We start from the raw sequence: 24,387 nt of genomic DNA, 5'->3' as shown, positions 1-24,387 counted from the left end.
GGAGACAGAGGAGTAGGACATCCCCAAGGGTCTTGACAGAGCCAGGTCCTGTAGGAAGACTGGGAAGGACAGATCCCAGAAGGCCCAAAAGGGCCCAAAAGGGCACCATGCAGGCTCAGTTCACATAAGATGGCTCCACGAATCCTCCCAATTCTGTAAGTCAAAGTCGTCACTACCATTTTACAGATGATGAAGGAGAGGCTTGGAGAAGTTAAAGGAATGTGCCTGAGGTCTGACCACTAATAATAACAACATTAATATCATGCTTCCTACGCATTGGCCCGCTACTGCTATGAACTCATTTATCCTTCCAACTACCTATGAAGGAGATACTATCTTCACAGTGGAGGAGACCAAAGCAAGTAATTTGGCCAAGATCACACAGCTTGGAAGTGGCAAGTTGAATTCAAATTCTGGCAGCCAGATTCCAGAGTCCTGCTCTCTACCGTAAACACTGCTCTGTACCTGGCATCTCAGGGTCAGGGTGGGGTCACTGAGATTCTGAGGGACCCCACCCCAGCCTGGCTGTCACAGAAGGATCTCCCAGCACGCTGCTGTAAGGAGTTGGCACTGGAATCTAGACCCCAGCTCCTCCCTCTCCACCCCACCCAACTTCACTCCAAGAGCTTGCCCCAGAGCAAAGCCAAAGCCTGAAGTGCTGGGAAGTTCTGTCTCCTGCTGAAAGGAGAGGAGGGGCCGTTCTCTCCCCACCCCACCTCCCTCAGACCAGCTCGCCTGGAACAAGGTCATCTTGGGCTTCCTCCCACTGAGGCTTCATGGAGCAACTGAGCGGTGCGGGACTGCACATGCGGAGGCCGGAGAGCACCCCTCAGTCCAGCCATACTCAACCCACAGCACTGTCACTAGGGCTTTCCAGCGCAGTCTTGTTCTCTGTTTTCTCACTATAACTCTCCCCTGGTGTGACCATCCTGCAGACGACGGGTGCCAAGTCCTGAGTGCCGGGTCAGAGCAGAGGCCTGGACCCAACTCTGCAGGGGAAAAGCTCCACTGAATGCCTGGTAAACCCACCCTTGCTGTCCAGCCAGGGCCTGCTGTGTGGCCAGCCCAGCCTCAGAGGTTGACCATGGAAATCCCAGTGAGCTCCTGAACCAAAGACCACAATCCCTTCCCCGTGAAGACTGGTCACCGTGCAAAGCACCAGCCATGGCCTGGACTGCTGCCTGGGTTGGGGAAGGGGCTCAGGTCTCCAGCTGGCCCCTCGCCTCCAGCCCTCTGTCTGGTGCCTCCCCCCTTTTCCCGGCCCCAGCCCTTCTGCAGGTGCCTCCCTCCTCTGGCGAGCTTTTATGGCCAGCTCCGCAGGCCCGCCTGCATGGCCCGCCAGCAGCCTCCATTCCTCTGGCCGGCTTGGTTTATGGGCTCGGTAATGAGCCAGAGGTTCAAACGGCCCCTGGTGGGAGCAGCTGGGCTGGGGCTCCAGCCTGGGGAATGAACCCCCCCAGGTCCCAGGCGCTCATTATGCTCCTGGCCTGGGCGCTTTTACTAGCTGTTTATTTGCAGGGTGGGTGCCTGACGCGCAGGCAGGCCCCAAGTGGGTGTGCTGGGCTCCAGGTGGGGAGCCGGGCCGGGGCAACCAGTGGTGGTTCAAAGCCGCCGGATGAAAGGAGACCTTGTACTTTACGACAGTCTCGTCTGGTTAATGGGGTCCCTGGAGGGCCTGCCTGCCAGAGGCCCTGAACCCCACGGCAGAGGGCTGGCTCTGTGGCAGGCCCAGGGAGCCCAGAGGCTGTGCAGTGCCCCTGCATAAACCCACCTCACACTGGATAGCCCAGCCCAGCGAACTGGTGCCCCACTGTGGCCATGACTCTGCCTGCCTCCCAGGGTCCCTTCACTCCAAGAGGGACCCTCTGGCTCTGCCTTCAGCCAAGCCAGTTTCTGTCTGCCACTTCTGGTTGACTTCAGAGCCACCTGGCCTCTGTTTCTGTTTCTCAGCCTCCTCTTCTGACCTTCTCTGCCCCTCCTTCCAGCCACCTTCTCCCCAGAGTTTGGCATCATGTAGAATGTCCCTTCCCCTCTGGCCTTCTGTCTCAGCGATCCTCTCCTTCAAATTCCCGACCCCTCTGCCTCCTCTCCATCCCTGCTCCCCCGTGGGCTTCTCATTGTCCTAAGTCTGGCCCAGACCCTCTCGGCCATCAGGCAGTCCCTTCCATATCCTGTCTTCCTCTGGAATTCGCCCACAGGTTGGCCCCACTCTCCCCTTCTTCATTCCTCCTGACCAGGCTGTATGATGCAGAGACAAAACCACATCGTTGCCAGAATGGAGTCACCCCAAATTCTTAATCAGCAGCCACAATGAGGTCCCCAGAACTTCCAGGTAACCCTCTCTGTGATGCCATACTCCCTCCCCATCTCTCTGTGTCCCTCCCCCACCCACTCAGCACAGCAGCTCTTTCCAGCTTTTTCCACTGGTCTCAAGTCACCTGCCCCAGTACTGGATCATCTCTCCTCTTACTTCAGAGGCAAAAGCAGAAACCTCCATTCCAGCCACTCCTTATCCACATCCCCACCTGTCATGAGGAAGGGGCTGTCCCACCTCCCACTCCTCTCAGTCTCAGTCCCCATCCATGTATAGCCCTTGTAGGTGGGCCCTGAGGGTGCCACGTGCGGCACAGCCCTCCCTGTCCACTCCCAGGCCTCCTCTCCCTCTGTCCACAGCAGAGCGGGCCAGGGCAGTGCTGTGTCTTGGGGCAGATGCAGCCTTGGCTTCTGATGGAAGCAGGCTCGTGACAGGCAAGCACACCGAACAGCAGCAAACAAGGCTCAACCTGCAAACGGCCCAGGCTTTCCTTGACCTCACAGAACCCTGTTGCTCAGTTCTGCTTTCTGCCAGTCACTCCACAGCAATGGCTCGGTAAAGAGATCCACTTAACCCTGTTGAATCCATGTTTTCTTTCGTTTCATGGTTTCAGAATGCTCCACGGAACATTTTGCTTTCTCTAACATGCAGATGACTCTGCATGTTAGGCTGGGAAGGGCCATGTAGAGGGGGTGTAATGAAGAGAACTAAGAAAATCCAGGCACCGGAACGCATCATATATCCCCTTCCTTTCAAGAGACAAGGAGTCATAGAAGCTTTGAGGCTTAAAGCCTTGGGCCACCTCTGGAAGGAAACTGGGCCAGCAGAACCTAGATGCCAGAGAGGCATTTACCCACTTGAGTAGGAGAGCATCTCAGGGTGCAACAAGGATGGTCAGAAGTTACATCAGAGGCCCCTCTGCCTCCAGCCAGCATAGCCCTGAAGTCTCCACTGCCCTCAGCACCCATTCTGTGTTCTGGGGGCAGCTCTCTGAGGGCAGGCCTAGTCCTACCAGGAAGAGGCCGGCTGCCCTCGAGTTCTGCCTAGTTCAGGGGTAAAAAGTTGATGCCGCAGATGAGACCTAAACTAGCAGATGCTGAGACACAGAGACCAAGGTCCCCAAATCCAGCCTCCCCTCTGGCTGATGCAAACCAGGTCTCCCCAGGTGCCTCTGGCCTGTAGTGAGAGGCGGGAGTGGAGAGAGGAGGGTGATGGCTATGCGGCTGCAAGCACAGAGCCGCTCCAAGTGACTGCCCAGCTTGGACAGTGACCACAGGCACAGATGTGGAAAATGGGGTATGGGAAAGACTTGGCCAAGCAACTCCCAATCCTGTGGACACCATGATCTATAGACCAGGCTGGCCTTCTCGGGAAGCTCCCCCATGGGGTCTGCCCCATTGCCCCTTTGAAGGCCATGCTGGGTGTCCCTACTCTGCCCACTCAGACCCCATGATCCTTCCTGCTGCTTAACTTGCCTGAGGTAGGGAGGGAGGCAGTGACTTTGGGATCTGGATTTAGCTACAAATGATGGATATGGCACTGTGTGGTCATGAGGTGGCCATGGGGTGGCGGCAGCTGAGGATGGGAAAGATGGTGACAAGGGGTGGATGCAGAGATGGTGGAGGTGGCTTTGGCAGTAATGAGAGCAGGGGTACGACCATGGTAGTGCCATGAACGACGGAACAGTGGTGGTTACATTGGCAGTGAGGAGGCAACAGTCGTGATAACACCAGCAGAGATAGGACAGCAGCCGTGGTGACATGGGCTGTGATGGGACAGAGGCCATCACACAATGCTGAGACAGCAGTGGTGGTGACACTGGCAGCGCCGGGACAGTGGAGGTGGTGGCCATGTGGAGATCGCAGTGGTAGCTCCAACGTGGTGGGGCAGCAGTGAGATTGTGACAGTGGCCGGGCAGGGACTTGGTGGCCAGGTCAGGGTAACTTTAGAAGCACTGGTGCTGGCACCACGGGGAATGGGAAGGACACTGACCTTCTTGGCAACCGTACAGACTTGCTCAGCCGGCAGGTAGTCGAAGGGGAAAACGAACCTCCAGTTGAAGTTGCCTTCACCTCCCAGGGAGCGATAATGCACGTCTGTCTTTTGCTTGTGTTCTTCAAAGCCAATCATCCAACTAGACATACACATTTTTAGAGAATGGTTCTCATTAAGATTTCCAACACAGCATATACATCGTCAACTTAGGCAGACAAGGAGTTAAGAAGGTAGATGAGCTTACCGCAAAAAGAATTCCCGGGTAATCGGCACGATGTACAAAATGTGCCATAGATTTGAAAACATTCTAACTTCCCAGCCACTAAACTTGTAAGTTCAACCCAAAGTTCAGTGCGGAAAAAGAATCTGGTGGGAGAACAATTCTCCCAAAGGCAGGGACCACCCCCAGGAGCCCTCCTTGGAAACTTGCTTGTTCTCCCCTTCCCTGAGTCAGAGCCCCCCAGTGCTGTGCGCAGCCCAGAGGGAGCATGGGAGCTGTGGCAAGCTGGACAGGCAAGAGGACGCTGGCTCCCTACCCTTTCACATAAATGTCGCTCATCTTCTCCCCCGTGAGGCTCAGGTCATCCAGGATCACATCTCTGGTATTCCAGATAATACAACGCAGGAAAAACCTGGGGAAAGGTATAACTCCAGTCCACCTAGATTTCCTACCAGAGGATGGGAAGACCTTGGCCAAGAAGCCAAGAAGCAGACTAGTCCAAGAGGACTCAATGCCTGCCTGGCTGGACACTGGCCCAGGCCCAAACGAGAACTGTATTCCATGGCCCGAATAGCCTGAAGCCAGGCAGAAAAGAGCAACCGCCTAGTCCCACCCACCACAGGCTGCAAGGCCCCCACCCCTCAGCCCAGCTCAGAGCCTGTGGCTGCGCAAGTCACCTTCTGGCTCTCCGTGGGGTGATGTTGAAGGGAGGTCCAGGCCGCCCCAGGGCCTTCGGAAACAGGTCGACCCACATCTGCAGCTTCCCCTGTGGAGACAGGGCCCGTTCTCTCCCCACCCTTCTCATTTAACCAGTTGTTACCAAGCACCTGCTCTGGGCCAGACACTGGGGACACAGAACAGAGAAACCCAGACCCTTCCAGGGAAAACCTCACTGCCCTAAACAGGGGACTACAGGGTCAACTGCAGAGGTGACCACTGCCCCACAGGCCTCTGACTTGGGCCTGTGCCTGGGGGTCAAGGGTCAGGACGGGCTTCTCAGAGATGGTGGTGGCTGAGCTCAGTCTTGGCAGCCCGGAGAATGGCATGTGCACAGTCGTGGCATGTCAGAGAGCACTGTTCAGTTATGGAGGGCTCAGAAGGCTTCCATGGCAGGACACTGCTCTCCCTGCCCACCCCTCATCCTCCTCCCTCTCTGCAAGTGAGGTGTGAATTTTTCTCATCTTAGAGCAGAAGGAGCAGGGATTGAAGTAACTCGATTAAGTCACGTCTGCAGGTCACAGAACTAGAAGATGAAAGAGCCAAAGTTTCCACACCCATTGTGCCACTTTGGGGAGGCCGGTAGGCAAACCACCTAAGTGGAGAGAGAGCTCAGCTCCAAACAACAGAGGTATGACCTCTGGCATTCACAAAGGCAACCTCATGGCTCACTTTGGCCTTTCTCTTTGCCTATAACCTTGTCTCCCCTTCTCCTCTTCCAAAACCCAGCTCTGAGCTCACCTCTTCCAGGAAGCCCTCCCTGTCACCATCCCAAGGCTGCTGTCTCTGTGGTCCTCACCCTTCAGCGTGGGAGGATTCCCCTCCCACTGAGGACTGCTCTCTGTGGGTGGCTTTGTCATTTGGTCAGTAGGATACCAGGGCCACCCTGGCTGCATACCCCACAGCAGCCCAGCATAGGGCCAGGCATCTGAGACTGAGTCACTGACAGATAGTGGTTGGATGGGGGCAACCTGAAGTCAGACTGAAACAGAGAGGCTTCAGGATGACAAGGAGAGGTCAGAGGCCAGGCCTACAGGGGTGAAGGGGGAAGCTCAGACTCGTTTCACAAGCCCTGAGGGATGGAGGCAGCCAGGGGAAGCCAGACTCTAAAGATCCCCTCCAAGGCCAACCACGGCCACACTCGGACTGTGAAGAAATAGGTCAAGGAGGGGGTTGACCAAATCTCAAGGGACCCACTGGCTCCTCTGGGATATCCACGTTGTCCCTGGGGTTGGGGTTATCTGGAGTTCAAGGACTCTGGGGCCCAAGGGTCAAGGTCCTACCTGCTCAATGTCTGGCTGCAGGGGGCTGTAGAGGGGCCGTGACTCCACGTGCTCTGGGACCAGGCCCTGCTGCCGAAGCACATGCAGAGCCAGACGCTCCTCCATGGGGCCCAGGTGTGGGTTTGGGATCCTGCCAGCCTCTGCCCCAGAGAGAAGACAAAAAAATATTGCAGGAGCTAGGGAAGTGAGAGATGATGGGGCTGCCCAGTGAGCAGGCTGAGCAGGGCTGCCTGAGAGTCATAAGAAGCCCCTAACCCCCGCAGCCTCACCCCCAGCCCAGATGCATTTGTTCTGGTCCTCATGTCTCACTTTTCATAGGGGAAACCTTGCTGTCCATGAGCTCTAGGCTTAAAATCCAGATTCCCCATTGCCATCATTTCTACCAAGCCTGTTCTATAAAGTTTTTCTTCCTATTTTCCACCATACAAATCCTTCTGTTTCCAAAGCCCACTTCTTCCAGGAAGCCCTCCCTGACTGCTCCCAACTCTAAGCCTCAGCAACCTTTACCCCTAGATCTGGCATCTTGGTTCTGTTAGTTTTATGCTGTCACTCATGTAAGTTGTTATATTAGGAGCAGTAGCTAAAATAATAGCAATAACAGCAAACACTTCTAGAGCAGGAACCACGTGCCAGGCACTATTCTTCAAGCTATTAACAAATTTATTCTTCACGAGGATCCTGAGTGCTGTTATTATCCCCATTTTATAGATGAGAAATTTGAGGCACAGAGAAGCCACACGACTAGCAGCAGGGCAGCTGAGATCACAGGCTCACTTAGGAAACGTGCGTGACTAGGCATGAACACCCTTTCCTGCCCCCAGGTGTTTTCCAGGTACATCTCCTCCCTGCTAGGGGATGGGTCAAAAACTAGTGCTACAGGTGGGGAGAAGACATGCGGTATTCCTGACCCTGAGAAGCCTGGCCGAGCATCCAACAACATGAACTTGGAGCCCACTATGTCAAAGGCCTTGGCTTGGGGAGCTGATGGTGGGCACACCCATCTATACACATATCCAGGCGTGCCCATGCACACCCATATGCACACACACATGTGTTCACCCATCAGACCTGCCCTGCACATTTCAGTAGGGGCCTCAAAGAAAGAGGCATGCACCTCAGAAGGCACACAGGGCCAGGAACCTGGCTGTGCTCCTAGTTGGCTGGGTGACATTGGGCAGGTCGTTCATCACTCTCGGTCTTAACAGCCTCATCTGTAAAAGCAGGCAGATGTTGGACCTCACCATCTCTAGTTTTCTGGCTTTTGTTTCCTATTACTTTATGACCATGAGCCATGGCCCTGTGCTAAAGTTGCTCACAGACTAGTAGAAGGAAATGAGACTCCTCCAAAAACAGATGCACATCTATGGGAAAAGGGAATTAAGGGGGGCGGGGCAGGGGGGTGCCTTATGGCCGAGCCTGGCTCAGCTATGACCTGGGAGAGTCAGGAAAACAGAATGAGCAGGAGGAGGGGGTGGGGGATGGGGCATCAAAGCCATCCTTTCCCTTTTATAACCTTGGCACCAGCTCTGACATCAAACATCTCTGAAGCAACCAGGAGGCGAGGGGCCAGCTGGGCCTGTAAACACCTCTGGGGAGTCTGAGCTGCTCTGAGTGGGTGATGCAGGCCTGCGGGCATCTCAGACACACGGAGAGCATGTGGCAGGATTCTCAGCCAGCAGTGCTGGGCAGGACCCAGGGCAGGGTGGGGGCACTACCAGGCCTGCCTGCCTTGTGATCCTTTAGCTGCATGGGTTGTGAGTGGGGAGCCTGGAAGGTACCATCAGGGTCAAGCTGCCAGGCTGGTGCAATTCAAGTAGAAAACCGTTTCTGAGAAGTGGACTGTACCCCAGACTCCAACCAGAGTCAGACCAGCCAATGCCAAAAAGAGACTGAGCCTAACTCTGACCCTGATACTGGCTTCAGACTCACCTCTGAGCTTGCCCTCAGATGGGCCCCAACCGGGCCTTGGACTGCACTCTGACCCTGACCGTGCCCTGACCTCTACTTTTCACAGCGGCATCACAGGTCAGTACTGGTGCTCAAAGTACCAAGTGCAAGTGGAGCCCATCTGTGCTGCCCTGGAGAGACCCATGCCCATAGTCTGCTGATATGGGTTATGTCCGCTTGGGTCCTTTATGGTAGCAGAGGGTCTGATGAGAGAGGAAGGGATACAGCGAGAACCCACCATAGTTTGGGGTCATGTGGCAGCTCACCTATTTCTTCAATGGAGTATTCTTTATCCTGAAACATCACACGGTCTGTCCGGTACACAGGCGCCTTGACTCTGCGCTGCTGGCAGAAGAGGTGGAGGAGCTGGGAGGGGTGGAGCTGGTCCCGCCACTGGTTCGGTCCAGAGCTGAGGACCAAGCACAAGACTTAGAGGAGATGCTTCAAGGACACTCATGAGGGCAGAGGGGCATGCAGGGACCAGTGTACCCCCATGCACAGCATTGCCCAGCCCTTGCTTTTACAGTGAGTGTCCCATCTGATCGCTCACCATGACGGGGTATCCCATTTTACAGATGGAGAAATGGAGACTCAGAGAGAAAAGGACTCGTTTAAGTATGGAATTGCAACTTAAATAGTTTCCATTTCCAGTTAGAGGATCAGACCCAGACAAGACTCGAGACGGCGGGAAGAGGAGTGCTGTCCTCACATGTGTTCCCCTGACATAAAACATCACAAAATTCCCCTTTGGGCCCAGCTGCAGCACACATGTCCTCCCATCTGTCTCCTCTGCTTCTTTCCTGCCTTCCTTCCCTCTCTTCCTTTCCAGGTGCCTAGCCCTCTCTAGGCCTTCTGTGTGCATTACAGATAACTGGATTATAACAATGTGATGAGCCAGGTTCTTGGTTCAAATCCTAATTCCACCACCATTTAGAAGCAATAACATCTCTGGGCCTCAGTTTCTTCATCTGTGGAGTGGGGATGGGACTCCTATTGGACTCAACGAGAGGATGCCTAGGAAGTGCTGAGCCCAGGGCTGGCACACAGTAAGTGCTCAGTAGATAGGGGTGCTGTGTTGTCAGAGAAGCAGCCAGCCCCCATCCACGTACACACAGTAGGTCTGTGGGAGTCCACAGCGAGCCGCAAACTTGGACAGCAGCCTGTTCTCCAGGTCGATGACCGTCTCACCAATCTTTTCATCCTTGGAGAGGAGGTCATAGTCGTAGAGGGTGACCTTCAGGTCCTTCTCTAGAGGCAGAGTGCAGGTCAGCTCAAACATCCTGTAGGAGAGGCAGATTCCCAATGTCACTCAACATGGGGCACCCAAGAGAGAGGCAGGGCAGGTCAAGAGCTTGAAACTACCCCAGGGAGTCTTCCTTCCTTGGGCCCCCTATAGCTCTTACAGGCACAACTACCCACAGCACTGCTGTACTGGGCCTGTCTGAGTGTGTGTGTAGGGAGAGGGGGGACAGGACTGTCCCAAATAAACTGTGCTGGGTATAAGGCAGGTGCCTGCCTGATGGACCACAGACCAAAATAATGAATTGGAAATGCACATTAAAACTGAAGCTTTGACCATGACACCAGGAAACAAGAGATGCAAGAGATGTGAAACCAGAGCCAGGGGCCAGAGCTTTGGAATTTACCGATGACATGGCCTGGGACCTGCTTTTTGGACTCTTCACACCCACTTCTGGGATGGGATGAGGGAGAATTGGTGAAAAGATTTCTTTGGCGGGAGCTCTTGCTGTATCTGAGACCCCCATCTACCATGGGCATCAAAGGCAGAGGTATTCTCTCTTCTCTCCCTAAAATGAGCTCCCTGCAGGTTGGAGACACAAGCCTGGCACCTGGTGCATGCTTCAGGGGAACGTAAGCAACTTGTGGCATGGAGGAGGGCAAGGGCCACATTTGGGAGGAGGTGCACTCTGGCCCATGCCTGGGCAAGGAACGCAAGGATTTCCTGGGAGGAGAAGAGGCCACTATGAGGCCAGACTGGAACTGTTCTGAATCCTGCCCTGTGGACCCCCAAAGGTTTGGAGCAGCGACAGATTGTGGAGCGGACCATCTGAGAACCAGAGGCCGGGGACAGCAGCTAAAGGGACGCAGCATCTGCCATATCCCAGAAAGTGCAGTGGGAGGACTCACGGGGGGGCTCTCTGGGGAACCTCTGGAAAGCACGCACAGGAAAATAAGTCGGCTTTCAACATCTGTGGTTCAGAGAGTATCCGGAAGACAGCAGTGGTGGGCACATGAGAAGGGCCCTCTGCCTCGCCCAGACACTGCAGGAGTCAGAACCTCAGAGGCCAGCCAGAGCAGGAAGGGAGAAACACTGGACCGGGAAAGGAGGAAGGCAGGGCCCCTCCTTCCCTACACCACACACACACACACACACATACACACGCACATATACACACTCCCCACACATATGCAGACACATGGACACAGACACACAGACACACACAAATACGCACATGCACATACGTGCACACATATACACCACAAATATACACATACACACATACATACATACACACACATACACATACACAAACACACACATATACACACCTACACACACATACAAATGCACATATACGCACCACACACATACACACACGGACACACACATACACACACACAAATACACATGCACATACACGCACACATATACACACAAATACACATACACAAACGTATACATATACACACACCACACACATACACGGACACGTGGACAGAGACACATACACATACACACACACAATACATGCCACACACAGACACAGACACACCTACACACACATACACACACCTACACACATATACACATGCACACATATATACACACACCACACACACACAGACACACGGACACAGACACACACACACATAGACACACACAAATACACACACGTGCACATATGCGCACATATACACACATACATACATCCATACACGCATGCACACGCACACACATACACATACACACACACACACAGCTGCACCCAAAGTGGGGACACACTCCCTAGAGGCATCAGGGAGCTCGGGATTCCATACAAATGGGCAGTGGGTTATGGCCTGAGACTGTGGGTTCGTGAGTTAAAGTGGCTGGGCTCAATGTGAGCAGAAAAGTCACCTGCCTGTCAGTTTCCACAAGGGAAAGGAGAAGGTAACGCCATGGAATACATGCTGACAAAAACCAAGTTGTGCTTTGATTCCACCTCATGCATTGTGTTTGCCTGACACATGGGTTATAGAATGGAAGGGTTTCCGTTGTGATCTGAAGGAGGCTTGAAGCACCAGGCAGACCAGCTTGCCCAGGATTGGTGGGAGATGGGAAAACAGGCATGGGAGGGGTGTGTTCCTGCACTGGCTCCCCTATCTCCCCTGAACCCTGACATGCCCCTACCCACTGTGGAACAGGCCCTGCCCACTGCCCCATGAGCATTAGCCTGAGGCCTGGCGCCAGCCCCTGGAGCTCGTCAGCTCCTGGAACTTATACGGAGTTCCTCTCTCCCACCTACCACTTCCCTCCAATCCCCGCTTGGTGGAGGCTCATCACTGGCCAGGGCTGGTTCACCTTCAAAAGCTGCATTTCCCCAAGGAGACTGGGTCCTCACTGCAGGGTGAGTGACCACAACTAACTCAACAGACCCCAGTTTATAAGTACCATATGTGACATGATGACATCAGAACAGTAGGTGTCTTCTCCTGCAGGTGCAAGAGAAAAAGCTGCCACCCTCCCTCTGCATCCTCCCCTCTCTGGCCTAAACAAGCTCACATCCAAACAGCAATTCAGGATGCCTAGGAAATACTCCCATGCAATGGGCATTGATTTTTCCTTTCCTTGTTCTTAGATTTCAGGAATCATTTTACTATCTTGGGTCTACATTCTTCCCTAGCTCTTGCTACAGATACATGTGGGACACTTACAGAGAATTAATTACTAAATGCAATGTTATATAACAGATGGGTCCTGAGACATTAGTAAAAGGATATTAGTAGGAAAACTGACTACATCTTTTGAAAAAGTCTAGAGTTTGGTTAATCGTAATGCACCAATGATGATTTCTTCATTTTGATAAATGTCCCATGGTTAGGTAAGATGTTACCAGTGGGGGAAATTGAGTAAGGGGTATGTAGAAATTATGCACTATTTCTGTAACTGTTTAGTAAATCTAAAATTATTCCAAAGCATAAGTTTATCTTAAAAAAAAAAAAAAGAATTAGCAAATGCATCTTCTGAGTTTACATACAGATTTCTCCTTTTTTTTTTTTTTGAGACAGGGTTTTGCTCTGTCACCCAGGCTGGGGTGCAGTAGTTTGATCACAGATCACTGTAAGCTCAAACTCACAGGCTCAAGGGATCCTCCCACCTCAGCCTCCGAAGTATCTGGAACCACAGGCATGCACTACCATGCCTGGCTAAGTTTTTTATTTTTTGTAGAGATGGGGTCTTGCTATGTTGCCCAGACTGGTCTCAAACTCCTGAGCTCAAGCCATGTAGATTTCTGATCTTAGAGGTAATTGTTTAGTGTTTAACTAGGAGCTTCTGCTGGGATCAAGTCTTTAGCAGCTAAAGAAGGGCTAGCTGATGCTATGCCCCCACAGACATGAAAGATTTAAGGAATACAGTTTTGCTCCAGGAGATAGGGACTTCACAGTGCCAGTCATATCTCCCCTACTAGACTGTGGGTTATCCTGTCTTGCTCCTCCACCCCAAGACCCAAGATGCCCCAATTTACTTTCCAAACACAGGCTCCAACGTGCAGGGGATGTAGTTATCCTGGTCACTCACTGATTTCTTCCCTATGGAGATCTTGATGTAAGGATCACACTGGAGGAGGAGACAAAACACTTCTGTGAAATCATTTCCCCAACCTGTCTTTGGGGCTTCATGAGTGCCTTGCCTCTGGATGGGATGAGGGAGCAGCCATCAGGCAGTCGAGATATGGGCTGTGTCCTGCCAGGACAGGGGCCCCTCCCACATACCACACCACTCCACTTGGCCCCTGATATGGGCTTCTGGCCTTGGCTCCAGCCGTGGGAATGGGGCACCTGAGTCCTTCACACTCCCAATCTACTGCTCCACTGGGAGAGGCCGGGCCCTTATCAGAAATACAACAGTCTGCATGCATTACACACATGACAAGAGAGCTCTCTGTGACCTCTGTTTAAGTATGTGGAAAGGGAGAGGGGCGGTTAGCCTCTGTCAGCCTAGGCTAGCCCAGGGAGGTCTCCCCCCATGCTTCCTGGAAGCAGCAGCACCCCTCAGCCAGTGGCCCAGCAGCTGGGGCTGCAGATTACCCAAGGTTAGTCTGGCATCAAGAAGGCTTCAAGCATATAAACCAACCCACCAGCCATGACCACACGTTGGAGGCCATCAGTGGTGCCTACGCTGAGAACTGCTCCATTCTGCCCCTTGAAAGGTGGGGCTACAGGGTGGGACAACAAGCCTCCACCCACCACCTGAAGGACACAGGCTTGGCCTAAACCTGCCTCAGGAGACAAGAGGGGACACTAGCCTCATGCCTGTAAAGGCAAATCAGGCACCACCCCTGCCTCTCTTCTTTCCTCTTTCTTTCTCTTCCCAACATTACTCTGCCTCCCACCCCTGCCACCTCCCCATAACTCCAGACTCCTTTCCTCCTTCAAATATCCCCTCTCCATCTCAAGCAATGACTAGGGGGAGACAGCTCAGGCACTTACCTTGGGCACAAAATGTAAAGAGGAGCCAAAATAGTTATCAAGATAAACAGTATTTTAATGAAATATTTTAAAAATAAAAATCAATGTCAATAGTATGTGATGAACAAAATATCAAAATGTTAAATAAAGACAGGGTGAGTGTTACCAGCATTCCCTTTTGCCTGGGGCTCTGCCATAACTAGGCAGAGCAGTCACTAAGCCTGTTCCTCTCCCCCATCACTCCTCCCCATTCACCATTGAAAGTCTCAACCTATACCTTCAGTCTTACTTATCTTTATGCTCTATTCTTGTTCTAGACACACATTAAGCAATTTTCTTTCAAACCTTTGCCTATGCTTTTGGTCCTTCTTAAAACACGATTTTCTTCTCCCTCCTGGCCTATCAAAATCTCATCTATCCTAAGAGTCCTATTCCTTCCAGGAAGTCTTCCCCACTTTCCCAAAGTTCTGTACTGACATTGGCCTTCCCTGACCTTCCAGAGCACTTGGTCCTTAACACAACTCCATCCAGCCACCTCTCGGTTTTGTGTGTTTGTCTGTTTTCCAACCTACTATGAACTCCCTAACACAGAGTTTGTGTCCAGGTTCTATAGGCCACTTGTACCTGAGCCTGCTACTCTGGCGGAAGTGAGGGCTCTAGGAAAGTTACCTTCCCATTGGGGTCCTTGGGCTGCAGGCCAAATGCTCGGACAATGTAGATACGGACCAAGCACTCCTGCGGTCCCTGCGTGGCCAGCTGGTGGAACTGTCTTGGGGGCATGGGGATGGCTGGGTCTTCTGGGAGGGGATAAATTTTGAAGAGGCCCTGAAAAGAAGAAAGGGTGAATTTTCATTTTTATCATCATTGTTGATATGGTTCGGCTGTGTCCCCACCCGAATCTCAACTTGAATTGTATATCCCAGAATTCCCACATGTTGTGGGAGGGACCCAGAAGGAGGTAATTGAATCATGGGGCCAGTCTTTCCCATGCTATTCTTGTGATACTAAATAAGTCTCATGAGATCTGATGGGTTTATCAAGTGTTTCCGCTTTTGCTTCCTCCTCATTTTCTCTTGCCACCACCATGTAAGAACGGCCTTTCACCTCCTGCCATGATTCTGAGGCCTTGCCAGCCATGTGGAACTTTAATTAACTGTAAGTTCAATTAAACCTCTTTTTCTTCCCAGTCTTGGGTATGTCTTCATCAGCAGTGCGAAAACAGACTAATATAGTAAATTGGTACCAGGAGTGGGGTGTTGTTGAAAAGATACCCAAAAATGTGGAAGTGACTTTGGAACTGGCTAACAGGCAGAGGTTGGAACAGTTTGGAGGGCTCAGAAGAAGATGGGAAAATGTAGGAAACTATGTAACTTCCTAGAGACTTGTTGAATGGCTTTGCCCAAAATGCTGCTAGCAATATGGACAATAAAATCCAGGCTGAGGTGGTCTCAGATAGGGATGGGGAACTTGTTGGGAACTGGAGCAAAGGTGACTCTTGTTATGTTTTAGCAAAGAGACTGGTGGCATTTTGTCCCTGCCCTAGAAATTTGTGGAACTTTGAACTGGAGAGAGATGATTCAGGGTATCTGGCAGAAGAAATTTCTAAGCAGCAAAGCATTCAAAAGTTGACTTGGGTGCTGTTAAAAGTATTCTGTTTTAAAAGGAAAACAGAGCATAAACATTCAGAAAATTTGCAGCCTGATGATGTAGCAGAAAAGAAAAACCCATTTTTCTGAGAAGAAATTCAAGCCAGCTGCAGAAATTTGCACAAGTAGCAAGAAGCCTAATGTTAATCCCCAAGACCATGGGGAAAATGTCTCCAGGCCATGTCAGAGATCTTCACAGCAGCCCCTCCCATCACAGGCCCAGAGGCCCAGGAGGAAAAAGTGGTTTTGTGGGCTGGGCCCAGGGTCCTCATGCTATGTGCAGCCTAGGGACTTGGTGCCCTGTGTCCCAGCTGCTGAAAGGGGCCAATGTACAGCTTGGGCTGTGCCTTCAGAGGGTGGAATCCCCAAGCCTTGGCAGCTTCCACATGGTATTGAGCCTGTGGGCGCATGAAAATCAAGAATTGAGGTTTGGGAACCTCTGCCCAGATTTCAGAAGATGTATGGAAATACCTGGATGCCCAGGCAAAAGTTTGCTGCAGGGGTGGGGCCCTTTTGGAGAACATCTGCTAGCACAATGCAGAAGGGAAATGTGGGGGCTCTGATGCCCCATATCTGGGGCACTGCCTAATAGAGCTGTGAGAAGAGGGCCACCTTCCTCCAGACCCTAGAATGGTAGATCCACCAACAGCTTGTACCATGAACCTGGAAAAGCCTCAGACACTCAACAACAGCCCATGAAAGTAGCCAGAAGGGAGTCTGTACCCTGCAAAGCCACAGGGGCAGAGCTGCCCAAGACCATGGGAACTTACCTTTTGCATCAGCATGACCTGGATGTGAGACCTGGAGTCAAAGGAGATCATTTTGGAGCTTTAAAATTTGACTGTCCCGCTGGATTTCGGACTTGCATGGGCCCTGTAACCTTTTGGTTTGGGCCAATTTCTCCCATTTGGAATGGTTATATTTACCCAATACCTTCACGCCCACTGCATCTATGAAGTAACTAGCTTACTTTTGATATTACAGGCTCATAGGTGGAAGGGACTTGCCTTGTCTCAGATGAGACTTTGGACTGTGGACTTTTGGGTTAATGCTGAAATGAGTTAACTTTAGGGGACTCTTAGGAAGGCATAATTGGTTTTAAAATGTGAGAACATGAGATTTGGAGGGGCCAGGGGTGGAATGATATGGTTTGGCTGCGTACCCACCCAGACCTCAACTGGAATTGTATCTCCCAGATCCCATGTGTTATGGGAGGGACCCAGGAGGAGGTAATTGAATCATAGGGGCCAATCTTTCTCATGCTATTCTCGTGATGGTGAATACGTCTCACAAGATCTGATGGGTTTATCAGGGGATTCTGCTTTTGCTTCTTCCTCATTTTCTCTTGCTGCTGCCATATAAGAACTGCCTTGTACCTCCCACCATGATTCTGAGGCCTTGCCAGCCATGTGGAACTCTAAGTTCAATTAAACCTCTTTTTCTTCCCAGTCTTGGGTGTGTCTTTATCAGCAGCATGAAAACAGACTAAAAACAAATACAATTGCCACCGACACAATCACCATCATGACCACCACTCTCATCTCTACCAGAGTCACCACCACTGAAGTCACCAAGCCCAACACCATCCCATCACCACAGTCAGATTCTGCATCAACGGCATCACCATCACCACCTCCATTACCCACATGGTCACCATTATCAGCACCAGGGTCACCACTGTAGGTATGACCCCTCCCCTTCACTTATTGCTCCAACACCATAGTCTTAGGCCCACCTGGGTTAGGGACATGTCCTTGAGGATTTACCTTAAATTCGCCAATGACAGATGGATCTTCTGTCTCCTCCTGCGTCTTGCCCCGGTACAGCTTGAAGGTGTTACAAAAGTCAGACAGGCCCTCAAAGGCCTCCACATTCTCCAGCTGTGTGTCATAGACCTGCCATGCATGGGGATTAGAAGAGTGGAAAAGAGACAGAAAGAAAGTAGAACAGCAAAGGAAGAGGAAACAAGAGAAGGAAGGGAAACATGACAGTATGAGAGTGAACAAAGAGAGAGAAGGAAGAGAGAAGAAGAAAAGAAGGGAAGGTGACCAAAAACAAAATAAAGGAATGAAGGCAAAGAAGAGGGCAGGGTTGAAGAGGTGGAGAGGTCACAGAGGGAGCCAGGAAGGAACAGAGGAGGAGATGGACAGAAAATTCCAGGGGAAGGGAGCAAAAGGGAAGATATTTGTTCAGCTCCATTAGGGAATAGGGTTTTCTGGTTAATCAAATATTCTAAGAACCTGAGAGTCATCAGAGACATGGGCAGTACATTTTTTAAAAGAACAAGATTATGAATGAGCAAAGAGTGGACTGACGTTTTATTTGAGGACTGTGACAGATGTCTGGAAAATTAACAGGTCAGCATTTCAAGCAAAAATGTTCACATACAGGATATCCAATGACAACGGTATCAAATATCAATCCAAGTGTATCTTTGGAGCATCACTTTAAACTTGTTAGCTCAATTGATTTACTTGTCTCTTCTCAAACAGCCAATGATTATTATTTGTTGAACCAGTGTTTCAGAATTGCTTAGGATTTAATAAAGCAGCAAGCTTTTTTTTATTATGCTGATAAAATGCATCTAATAAAGAGTAACGTTAAACAGGTTAATATACATGCTAAATTGGTCATATCTGAAATCATCTTTCTAAATATTATTTCTCATTTAGGCCCAGCTCAAATTCTGTCTGTTCCTTGAAGGTCACGTTCTATCTTTTCAAATAAATATTTAATTATGCAAGTGATATAGGTTCATTATTAAAATTTAGAAAAATATAAGCAAATATTTTTAAAAATTAATATTGTCTTAAATTCTTATTCTCAAAAATAACTAGTTATTTAATAAGCATTTGGTATATGTCCTCTTGAATATTTTCTTTATATATATAATTTTTTAACCAAAATTACGGACTCACAAGATACAAACTTGTAACTTGTTTTGTGGATGTGGGGCAGAAGTGAGGGGAGAAGCCTCACTCTGTCACCCAGGGTGGAATGCAGTGGTGCAATCATGGCTCACTGCAGCCTCGACCTCCTGGGCTCAAATAATCCTCCCCCATTAGCCTCCTGTAGCTGGGATTACAGGCATGCCACCACACTGAGCTAATTTTTCTATTTTTTTAATTTATTTTATTTTTGTAGAGACGAGTTCTGGCCATGTGGCCCAAGTTGGTCTCAAACTCCTGAACTCAAGCAATCCTCCCACTTCATCCTCCCAAAGTGCTGGGATTACAGGTGTGAGCCACTGTGCCTGGCCTGTAACTTGTTTTTTAGCCTAATGATGTACCATGAAAATCTTTACAAGGTCAAAATATATACTTCTATAATACTCTTCCTTCCTAATGGCAATATGATATTCAATTTTATAAACGTATCACAAGATATGATGAACATTTAGTTTTGCAGTTTTTCAATATTATTATTTTTATTTTCTGCAGAGACAGGGTCTCCCTATGTTGCCTAGGCTGGTCTCCAACTCCTGGCCTCAAGCAATCCTCCCACCTCGGCCTCCCAAAGTACAGGGATTCCCGGCATGAGCCACCAGACCCAGCCATCAATATTATTTTTTAAAACAACTTACAGGGTAGAGGAGTTTTAAAAACTCCTATCCAAGTGTTTTGTGCACTTGTTTAAATTCATCTTTATTATAAGCTCCTAGAAAAAGAATTCCTGGACAAGGAGTATGCACATTTTAAGACCTCTGATGTGCACAAATTGCTCTCTGGAAAAATTGTATGGATTTATACTCTCCTAACTACAGTGTTCAAGTGTGCCCACACTCCCAGCCTTTCACATCAGAGTACGCTTTCACCCTTTTTTAACTTTGTTAATTTGATAGATGGAAGATAGTATGCTGAATTTTAAATTGCATTTATTTAATAGAGATAATAATAATAGAGAAACTTGCATGGGTTTATCAGCCATTTGTATTTCTTCTGCTCATCCTTGTCATTTGTACATTTTCCATCTGTTGGTGTTTGTTTTCTGTTCTGTGGTGATTTGAGAGACTTCTCGGTATATAAAGAATATTAAACTTCAGTCTATCAAATATTTGTCCCAGTCTGTCACTTGCCTTTCAGTTATGTTTATGTTATATTCATGATATTTTTATTTATGGTATGTTTATGTTTGTGTTTATGTCATATTTATGGTTATGTTTATCTCATGTTTATATTTATAATTTTTTAGCCATACTAGAAATTTCTAGATCATCTCATCTAAAGATCTTTTTCTTTATAGCGTCTGCCTCTCAAATTATACTTACCACGTTTCATAGCAAGATTATTCAACACTCAATTCAATTTGGTACCCAGCATGAGGCAAGAATTTAATTTATTTTTTGCTAAATGGTTAGGCAACTATCTAAGCATCATATTTGTTTAAACTTCTCCCTTTCCCATGACTTGTGTCATGTGCCAAAGGCTCACGCCTCCTTTCGTTTGTTTGTGATCTCTGCTCTATTGATCTGTGCATTTTTTCACCAATACCATGTTTTAATCACTGTGCCTTCATAACCTGTTTCGTTATCTGATGTTCCTCCAGATGAAATTTTAAAACATTAAGTTCCATTCTCAACAAAATGTTTCTTTGGAATTTTTGTTAGGCTTGCATTAAACTTAAAACTAATTTTCAATAGGGGAATTGATATCTTTATAGTATTAACATTTTAATACAGGAACATGATCTGATTCTCAACTTACACAAGACTTTTGCTACTTATAGGCATCTTCATACAGAGCCTACGTGTTTACTGTTGAGTTTATTCCTCATGAAGCTTGTTTTGTCGGTATTACGAATGTGAATTTTTCTTCCTCTAGATTTTCTGAATAGTTGCTGCCATCTTACTGGGTTCTCCTGATGGTCCTACTAATTTTTCAGCTGGTTCTCTTCAGGTGGTAAGCAAGTCAGTCAGACACAGGGATAATTTTGTCTTCTCCTTTCTAAAATGAACGACCCGTTTCTTTTTGTTGACATTGAAATGGTGAGAAGATACGGACCAATGTGAGTGACAACATGAACGCGATCATGGCGAGTCTTGTCTTGACTTTGTGAAAGGACAGCCCTAGTGTTCACTCAGTACCTTCACGTAAATTGAGTCACAGAGTGCTTCAATAATCTATAGTCATTAAGCCATGGACTCTCTCCCCAGACAAATGCACTTAGGAACATTCGTGAGAAATACAAGTTCAATTTCTACAGTAAAGAAACCTTCTGACGTCATGAAGTTGGATGTTGGCTGTTGGCTTGAGAGATGTTCTTTTTAACATTAAGGAAACTCCTATTTCCAATATGTTACTTGATCTTATAAATCATCAATAGATATTAAACTTTATTGAATGCTTTTCAGCACCAACTGAAATAATCTTTGCTAATGTTGCCTACTGATATGATTAATACTGTTCATGATTTCCTGATGTTGAACTTTTTATATTCCCGGAATGAAGAAAATTCAGTTATCATGACATTATTTTAATATTAGTTAGATTTCATTTGCTATCATTTCTCTAACATTTTTCATACATATTCACGTCATAAATGATACTTATACATATGGCTGGACTTTACCAGATTTTGGTGGTAAGGTAATTCTAGCTCTATAAAAATCGAGGTTTTCTACATTTTAATATTTTCTCTGCTGTGAAATAGCATATATAGCACAGGAATTATTAATCGTTTGAAAATTTAGGAAATTTACTTTATAATTCCCTGGCTCCAGCTCTCTCTTTGAAGGTAATTCTTTGATAATTTTCCTGTTCCTTTCATATTTTTTGCTGCTTCTTGAGATAGTTCTGTTTCTCTTTTCCTTCACATTATCTCATTTTAAGGAGATTTTCAAATCTATTAACATAGAAATATACTTAGAATTTTTCTAAAATTCCTAACTCCCAATTATCTCTGCTGTTATTACGGATTTTGGCTTGGTTTTCTACACTTCTCTAGAGTAGACTAGCTGAAGATTTATCTATTTTAGTTGATTCATTCCAATCAAAGTGCCAATTGTCTGATTTTTTTCAATTCAATTCTACAACTTTCTCTTTTCTAATTTTTTCTGCTTTTCCTTTTTCTCTTTTGTCCTGCTGTTTTAAGGACTTTTCATTATCATTATTCTAACTTCTTGAATTGAAGTTTTATTTACTCCCTTTTTCCAGATAATGAAAATATTTACTCATATGAAATTGCCTCTGCTCACTAATGTCTTGGCATTGCCTCATTTGTTTTGATACATTTTCATTTTCATTTTCCTGGCATTCTGTAATTACAGTTTTATCTTTATTATTTGATCCCAGAGTTAGATACTTAGTTTTCTTTTTTTATAATTAACATAATTTCTTAAGGCCACATATTTCCTCCAAATGCTGCTCTGACTATAACCAGCAAGTTCTAATATGTAGTGTTTAATCACTGTTTCCTAGATGTTCTGTGATTTCTGTTAATATTTTCTCCTTCACCCAAGAATTATTAAAACAGAGGGATTTTTATTCTTTAATTTTCCAGGTAGAAGAGGCCTTTTGGGCTTTTGATCTTGTTACAAATTTCTTATTTTATTGCATTACAATCAGAAAATGTTGTCTGTGGTATTGTCACTTTCTGAAGTGTATTAAAGTTTTCTTCATGGCCTCTTACATGGTCAATTGTAGTAAAAGTGCCACATGTGTAGTCTTTATTTTCAGGCTACTGGGTTAAATCAGGTTACTAATCATGCCAAGCCTTCTACATCCTCTTCTTCTTTTTTTTTTTTTTTTTGAGATGGGGTCTTGCTCTGTCACCCAGGCTGGAATGCAGTGGCACCATCTTGGCTCACTGCAACCTCTACCTCCCAGGTTCAAGCGATTCTCCTATCTCAGCCTCCTGAGTAGCTGGGATTTCAGGCACACGCCACCACGCCTGACTAATTTTTGTATTTTCTGTAGAGACAGAGTTTCGCTATGTTGACCAGGTTGGTCTCGAACTCCTGACCCCAAGTGATCCACCCGCTTCGGCCTCTCAAAGTGCTGGGATTACAGGCTTGAGCTACCGCACTTGGCCTCCTCTGACATTTTTGTCTCCTTGATCTGACATGAACTGAGAGAAGGGAATTAAATCTCCCCCTACCAATAGAAACAGTGTGTTTCTATTGCTTCTCACATCTCCTGTAAGTTGTGTTTTGTAGGTATTGACATTGTATTATTTAGTATATAGATATTCTCATAAGTGTCATATCTTGGAATTATACCATTCAGCATTATAAAGTGTCATCCTTTGTCTCATTTAATTTTAGGAACCTGAATACCCTCTCATCTAATATTAAGATTATGACTTCTGCTGTCATTTCATTTGCATTTGCCTGGCACACATTTTCTTAATCTTATTTTCAAACTTTATCAGTCTTTTCATTTGAGAGTTAGACTTTGCTTTGAGATCTGATTTACATTTTGTAATTAGTAAGTGACGGATGGTCCACTTTCTGTGTGTGGGAAGGAGGGGAGTGGTGCATGTGTACAGTTCTTCTGATAGCTGGAATGATCTCAGCTTCTGTTCTAGTATTATTATACATTTATATCTTCTGATAATACTTAGCCCTCTATGTCTTTAGGCATAGTATTTATGGGGTCCCTACTGTAGCAATAATAAAGTAATCCAATTTTATCTCCCTCCTTCTCCCTATCACCCAGTTTTAGAAAACAATATCTTCCTTAACATTTACCTTTGTACTATTTGCTTTATCTTGCTTCTATGCCAATTATGGGACTTGCCAATTTCAAATAATAGCTGTCCACTGTATTTATTTTATCATATGGCAATCATTGTCCTTACTCTGTATTCCATACTCTTTTGTCCTTCTCCACCTAATTTTTGTCAGTTTTATCATGTCTACATTTTCAGTATATATGATATTTACATTCTTACCTATTACCCTAACCCTTCCATTTGTTTTCATTTTGGTTCTAAGGTAAACTATGACCATATTCACTCTTTTTTTTCTTTTTTTGGAGACAAGGTCTTGCTCTATTATCCAGGCTAGAGTACAGTGGTGCAATCACAGCTCACTGCAGCCTCTAACTACAACCAGTCCTTCTGTTGTGGTTTCTCCAGATAACTTCCCAGTTAGTTGACGTTCACCCCCTAGGAGTTCCTCTAAGACAGGCTCATTAGAACCATATTACCCCAGTTCCTGAATATGTATAAGTGGTTATCTGTAGCCTTTATGCTTGGAGGGGAGCTTGGCTGAACATGTAATCCTCAGGTCACCCTGTCTTTCTTTGATGATCTTATATCAGTATGTTATTGTCTTTGGATATTGAATGCTGTTATGAGAAAATGGAAGCTACCTTGATTTGGTTCCTATTTTAAATGACTTAATGTTGCTTTTTTCTTTTCAAGGAGTGGGGAGGAGGTATGACTACCCAAAGAATTATTTCTTTATCTCTAAAGTACAATAATTATATTAGAATATGTCTCAGATTGACCAATTTTTGTCAGTTTTTCCTGACACACCATGAACTTTTTCAATATGTGTATTCATTTCTTTCATTTCAATAAGGTTTTATCAAACCATAAGGGTTTTTGTTTTTGGGGTTTTTTTTTTACTGT

At 47.4% G+C, this 24,387-nt stretch overlaps 1 protein-coding gene across 22 annotated transcripts in view; it reads right to left on the bottom strand.

Moving 5' to 3' along the window:
- DYSF (dysferlin) overlaps positions 1–24,387 on the bottom strand; it is a 237,169-nt gene that overhangs the window by 12,517 nt on the left and 200,265 nt on the right. For 20 of the 22 annotated variants that reach the window (XR_004054402.1, XM_010361938.2, XM_010361936.2 and 17 more), the window contains 9 exons: positions 17,580–17,708; positions 14,837–14,992; positions 13,225–13,316; positions 9,586–9,756; positions 8,743–8,885; positions 6,530–6,669; positions 5,207–5,295; positions 4,846–4,941; positions 4,307–4,448 (listed from right to left, as the gene is read on the bottom strand). Coding sequence is in view for 20 of the 22 variants with exons in the window: in XM_010361938.2 (XP_010360240.2) it covers positions 4,307–4,448; positions 4,846–4,941; positions 5,207–5,295; positions 6,530–6,669; positions 8,743–8,885; positions 9,586–9,756; positions 13,225–13,316; positions 14,837–14,992; positions 17,580–17,708 (1,158 nt within the window). In the remaining 2 variants the exon portion in view is untranslated. Of the gene's footprint in view, position 1; positions 990–4,306; positions 4,449–4,845; positions 4,942–5,206; positions 5,296–6,529; positions 6,670–8,742; positions 8,886–9,585; positions 9,757–13,224; positions 13,317–14,836; positions 14,993–16,583; positions 16,615–17,579; positions 17,709–24,387 lie in introns of those variants that run through there. The other 2 variants (XM_030921392.1, XR_004054403.1) reach the window with 2 other exon arrangements.

Source organism: Rhinopithecus roxellana, chromosome 17 (assembly GCF_007565055.1).
Source record: "Rhinopithecus roxellana isolate Shanxi Qingling chromosome 17, ASM756505v1, whole genome shotgun sequence".
Classification (NCBI taxonomy): Eukaryota; Metazoa; Chordata; class Mammalia; order Primates; family Cercopithecidae; genus Rhinopithecus; species Rhinopithecus roxellana.
This window is presented reverse-complemented; position numbering and strand designations above follow the sequence as displayed.